Genomic DNA, 6,100 nt, shown 5'->3' on the forward strand with positions numbered 1-6,100 from the left:
CCAACTCTGAAGCCAGACGGAACTCCGTTCCTGTGCGTTCCTGCCCAAAAATAGCCCTGGGGTAGATAGATGCTTCTTTTCTCCGGTGCACAAACACGTATAGGGATGCCGCATGAACACGGAGACCCCGTGCCACGTACACCTTGCCCCTGCACAAAAGTAAGATGTATATATGTTCAACTGCAGCTAGAGACAGGGGTCATTTCGTAGAAAAAGAGGTGCAGGAGCTCATTAGCATAACTCATTAGCATGACTCATTTGCATATGCCACACACCCCCTGACATCACCGGAAGTGTGTCAGAAGGCAACACCCACCGCTCAGGCTCCACTGGACTCTTTTGGATTGCTAGCTGAGGGGATGTGCAGATCTGTTCCCACAGAGGAGGGAGAGCTTATACCTGAAGGCGGACCGGGGTGGGGGGGCTCTGCAACTTACCTGGGTGCTTCTCACTCCTCATGGCCCGACTGAGGGCTGCTGGGAACAGGGGGCGTGGCTTGTTGCATGTGCCCACCCCCTGAGCTCCTTACTGCCGCAGCTCCGCTCCTGTGCGCTCCTGCAGGAAATGACCCCTGGCTAGAGAACATACTGGAGCACAGGGATGTTTTTGTCTAATCTGCTTTAACCAAAAAAGAAGAAATACCAGTTCTGTTTTTTAAAGTGAGAACAGGGCGCGCTTGGGCAGCATAAACAGACGCGGCAGATAAATCCTGGAGCAACACGTCCTATTGGAAGCAGGCGGTGGTTTTGCACAGGGAATCCGGGTGTGAGAATACGGGTGGCCTGTCCTGATATTCACCTGTGAAGGGGGGGCAGGTATGTAGGGAGCCGCTGTAGCCTACTGGCTCAGAGGGCTCCAGACGCTCGCAGCTGAAATGTTGCCTCTGCTACAGTCACACCAGCCAGCTCCCTTTCAGCCTCCTCCTCCCCATCTGCAATCTATGAATAATACTGGCCAACCTTACAGGGCTGTTGTGAGGCCTACAAGACACTAACGTTCAAAGCACTACAGGCACTGAAAGCACTGTGTAAGATCAAGCGCCATTATTATGCAAATACTAATGGTCCCTTTTCTCCTATATAGATCAAGGCTTGGGGATCGGCACTGTCGTTGGAATAACTTTTGGGGCCTTTCTAATCGGAGTCCTGCTCACAGCAGCGTTGTGGTACATCTACTCCCACACACGTAAGTAGTGGCGTTCCTGAGGGCCAGACCAGGCATGATGCTGGGAGTTCTGTGGCTAGAGCTTCCAGTTGCTTTCTCTTTTTATGCAGCAGGCCTCAGGGCTGCAGTTCAGATCAGGGTGTGTGTGTGTGTGTGTGTTCGTGAATGTGTTAGAGCAGGGGTGTCAAACATACGGCCCATGGGCCGGAACCATGGGTCCAGGGCTCTTAGCTGGCCCACGAGCAACTGGTCATTTCCTTTACTGGGTCAAGGTACAATTTCTCCTTGCTTCACGAGATCCGGAGATCATTGAACTGACCGCTAAGTTTCTCCATGGTTTTATAAAACAGAAGAGTGACCCTGATCATATTAATGATTCTTAATTTATAAGTCTAAAAACTTAAGTTTAAAAGTTTAGCAGGCCAATTTATTTTATGATTCAGGCATCTTTTGTATGGTCAAATCTAGCTTGTGACAACTTGAGTTAGGCCTGACATAGCCACGACTATCTATTTTATAATTTCTTTTGGATTGTATTATTGGTAAATGCTTCTAATATTGTATGCCAATAAAAGGTATTTGAATTGAATACTGCCAGATGACAGAGACTGTGCATTATGTCCCGGGGCTAACGCGTGACAGGCAGAGGAAGTGGGAGGATGGGCATCAGGGAGATCCTGTAAGAGTGTTAATGTTTTCAGCACGTGTGTATTTTGAGTTAAAAATAATATCGTTCATTGGGTTTGCCTGTGTCCTTTATCAAGTTTCTATCTCTGGTACCTGGCATGACGTTTTATGGCACACGTGATTCAGACCTGACAAAGTGACATTTATATCAGATCCGGCCCTCGTAAGAAATGAGGTTGACACCTCTGCGTTAGCGTTCCCTCTAAGCTGTGTTAGGGTGAGCTAGCTCACAGTTTTTTAGCCTCCGGCTCACACATATTTTTGTCTTCGCTCAGGAAGGAGGGCTCCAGAGCAAGCTAATTTATGCAGCAGCCAAATCACTTGCTCCCAACTTTAATGCCAGTAGCTCACAAAGTAGAATTTTTGCTCACAAGACTCCACAGCTTAGAGGGAACATTTCCCAACTGCTGCGCCATATTCCTGACATGAAATGGGATGATGTCTGTTCACCTTGTTGGCACTGTAAGGTCTGGAAATAAAGGACAGGTAAACATGCTCATGAAAATGACAAAGGCATTTTTTTTAAAAAAAAAAAAAGCCCAAAGTACTTTTGTGGAAACTCTTTCCTACATTCCCTTCCTTTGACAAAGCATTTTATTGCTTTTTTAAAAGCAAACATATATTTCTTTTTGTGTTTTGTTTTTCCTTTCCCTGTGACTTAACAGCCTACAAGTCATACGTCGGAGCATTTTAATGAGTAATTTGCAGCTGCATAGATGCTTACGGCTAAATCACATGTGCACTTTTTCATCTCGCCTGATAGTAAAAATTTTCGTTTCTGTTGTTCAGAAATGTTCTGTAGACAGTCAGTCCAGGGAGTAATGTATCAGCCTTTTCCCCTGCCACACTCTGGATGTGTGTCTCTCCCCCCTCTCATTAAAAAGAATAAGAAAATGGGGAGATGGCCAGTGACACAACTCGTCTGTGGCTGAAGACCAAATGGGGTCAGTACCCTACTTCCTGTTCCTCACGCCGATCCACAATCTTCCATTCTCTCTGTAGATCATCACCCACCCATTCCTATCGTCTTGTATCCGCCAGAACCCCAGATGGTCTCACTATCAATCCACAGGCTGTAGCCAAACAGACAATCCCATCCCTTTATCTTCCATCCTGATTGCCTTGGCCAGAGTCCCCCTCGAACCGGGGAGGAAGAGAGAGCTGGTTTGTCTCCGACTTGTCAAAAGGCAAAATAACTGGCTGATGCTGACAGGAATTGGGGGGGGGGATCTGTATTTTTCCACGACACTGGCGGGGCACCCGTCGGCCACAGCCCAGCAGTGGCGCCCGTATGCTTTCTCTTCCCCTGGTAAACTCCGATTAGACCAGGTTGTAACCCTGCCTTTCTTCTCCCCCCCCTCCACCTTCTCCCCTTTTCCCGCCTTGTGACAAATCCCAGGTCCTCTGGCCAAGATGCAGCCCGTCTCTGCGAATCCCCCCGCCTCCGAGAGCAGCAGCACCAACCACAGCATCGGCAGCACGCAGAGCACCCCCTGCTCCACCAGCAGCATGGCATAGCAACTTCGGACCGGGGACCGGACAGGGCCACCGACCCCTCTTTAGGGGGAGGTGTCAGAATTGTGGACGGTTAACCTTCTGCCAGTCAGGAACAGGGAAGCCTCTTACTGGAGAGGGCAAAAGAGAGGCTGTGTGTGTGGGGTTTTTTAAAGCTCCTCGGAGTGACCAATTTCAGCCAGCACTTTAAGGCGACTCCCCGGGCAGCCATCAAGAGCTCCAGCCGAGCAGGATCCTTCTGCCGACAATTTCCGGCACCGTCCGTCACGCTGAGACACCCCCACCCCCCAACCGGTTCTTTCTGCAGGGGACGCCCGGTCAGCCTTTGGCTCACAAGCCCACCGTTGTCATCCTGGCGAGCCAAGCCTTTAGCCCAGGACTGGATGGTTCCAGCTGATTGATAACAGAACCCAAAGTGCCTTTTTTTCAGGGCACTCTTTGCATCTTGGAGGAAGGGTTCGGAAAATGTACTAGACAGAGACGATAGCGACTAGAGCGTTCTCGGTTCCCGTAGCAAAGAAACAACAAAAGGTTTTTAGTGGGCATTAAGGAAGGGACTTTCTTCTCGGTTATGGTTCTTAAACTGCCGGCAGCAGGCCCGAGAAACACGCCGGAATCATTTACTGTCCCCGTTTTCTGGCCCTGCTCAATCACTGACCCTTTTTTGGCCTGGGAGGGGGAGTCCCTTGTGAACCTTTTGCTCGCATCCGTTGTCCTCTTTCAAGGTTCAGCTCCTGCCCCAGGGTCACTAGTCCTCAAGGTAGATGTCCTCAGCAAACATGAGCCTTCGGGGTAGGGCGGGATATAAATTCAAATATAAATAAATAAATAAATAAAATGCATAAAGACCAAGGTGCCCAGTGGCTCACAGCCTGACCCTTTGCATGCTGGCAAGACCCTTTTCAAACTCTTCCTTACAGCTCCTGTGGCCTTTTTGAGTACATCTTTAGGCAAAGGAAGACAAACACGCCAGTTTGGTATAGTGGTTAAGTGTGCGGGCTCTCATCTGGGAGAACCGGGTTTGATTCCCCACTCCTCCACTTGCACCTGCTGGATGACCTTGGGCAAGCCATAGTTCTGACAAGAGCTGTCCTTGAAAAAGAGCCGTTCCTGTCAAGAGCTCTCTCAGCCCCACCCGCCTCACAGGGTGTCTGTTGTGGGGAGGGGAAGGGAAAGGAGTTTGTGAGCTGCTCTGAGACTCTTTGGGGTAGTGAAGGGTGGGGTATAAATCCAATCTCTTCTTCTTCTTCTTCTTCTTCTTCTTCTTCTTCTTCTTCTCCTCCTCCTCCTCGGCTGTTCAAACCAGGCAAGGGGGGCTTGGGGCAGAGACTGTGAATGCACCATCCAGCGGAGGGAGGAGGCGTCAAGCCATTGGGAGGGGGACTGGCCTGGATGGCTGGATGGATGGCCTGGATGGCTGAGGCTACCCCAACTGGGTCAGATCTCGGAAGCTAAGCAGGATCACCTCTAGGTCGTATCTGGATGGGAGAGCAGCACCAAGGAGTTCCTGGGTTGCTGGGTAGAGGGAGGCAATGGCAAGCCACCTCTGAACACCTCTCGCCTTGAGAGCCTTACAGGGTCACACCGCAAGTCAGCTGCTTGACGGCCAAAACTCCCCAAAACCATCCTGAATGAATACGGGCCTTTGGGTCTCATGTTACCCAATCTCAGTGGGACAATTCGGACTTCCCCTGGTGCTACAGCCGCTTACCTTCCTTTGACCAACGCAGAGGACAGTCAGATGAGGGAGCACGCAGCGGGGAAAGCCTGTTTCAGCACTACTGCCTTGGAGCCTTGGGTCTGGATGAGCCGTGTGTCTGGATCGATGCTCCCTCTAAGCTGTGTGGTCTCGTGAGCAGAAATTCTACTTTGTGAGCTACTATTAAAGTTGTGAGAGAGCGATTTGGCTGCTGCATAAATCAGTTTGCGCTGGAGACGTCCCTTCCTGAGCTGAGATGAAAATCTGTGAGCTGGAGGCCAAAAAACTGTGAGCGAGCTCTCCCTAACTCAGCTTAGAGGGAACATTGGTCTGGATCCTGCAGTTTGGCCAGGGATCCTGGAGGGTTTTTGTCGTCTTCTGGGCATAGAGCAGGGGTCACTAGGGGTGTGAAGGGGCAGGAATTTGTGCATTTCCTGCATTGTGCAGGGGGTTGGACTAGATGACCCTGGAGGCCCCTTTCAACTCTATGATTCTATCATTCTCAGAAGAAGAAAAAGATTAGATTTATACCCCGCCCTACAATCCCCTTTCCCTTCCCCTCCCCACAACAGACACCCCCAATGTTCCCTCTAAGCTGTGGAGTCTTGTGAGCAAAAATTCTACTTTGTGAGCTACTGGCATTAAAGTAGTGAGCAAATAATTTGGCTGCTGCATTAATTAGTTTGCTCTGGAGCCCTCCTTCCTGAGCTGAGACAAAAATGTGTGAGCCAGAGGCTAAAAAACTGTGAGCTAGCTCACACTGACTCAGCTTAGAGGGAACCCTGCTTGACGGTAACAACAACCAGGGGTCATTTCCTGCAGGAGCGCACAGGAGCGGAGCTCCGGCAGTAAAGAGCCCAGGGGGCGGGCACATGCAACAAGCCCCACCCCCTGCTCCCAGCAGCCCTCAGTCAGAGCAAGAAGCAGCCAGGTAAGTTGCAGAGCCTTCCCCGGCTCCCCGGTCCAAAACAGTCCAGTGGCACCTTTAAGACCAAGTTTTATTCAGGTACAAGCTCTCCCTCCTCTGCAAGGACA

At 50.4% G+C, this 6,100-nt stretch overlaps 1 protein-coding gene across 2 annotated transcripts in view; it reads left to right on the forward strand.

Moving 5' to 3' along the window:
- The window catches only part of ENG (endoglin), a 117,980-nt gene extending 114,210 nt beyond the window's left edge, over positions 1–3,770 (forward strand). For both annotated transcript variants that reach the window (XM_015405828.1, XM_015405836.1), the window contains exons 14-15: positions 1,084–1,185; positions 3,251–3,770. In XM_015405828.1, coding sequence (XP_015261314.1) covers positions 1,084–1,185; positions 3,251–3,369 — 221 coding nt within the window. In that variant the 3' untranslated portion in view covers positions 3,370–3,770. The remainder of the gene's footprint in view (positions 1–1,083; positions 1,186–3,250) is intronic.
- Positions 3,771–6,100: the final 2,330 nt, after the last annotated feature.

The sequence above is a fragment of the Gekko japonicus genome, unplaced genomic scaffold (assembly GCF_001447785.1).
Source record: "Gekko japonicus isolate JY-2015 unplaced genomic scaffold, Gekko_japonicus_V1.1 scaffold1491, whole genome shotgun sequence".
NCBI classification, from domain to species: domain Eukaryota; kingdom Metazoa; phylum Chordata; class Lepidosauria; order Squamata; family Gekkonidae; genus Gekko; species Gekko japonicus.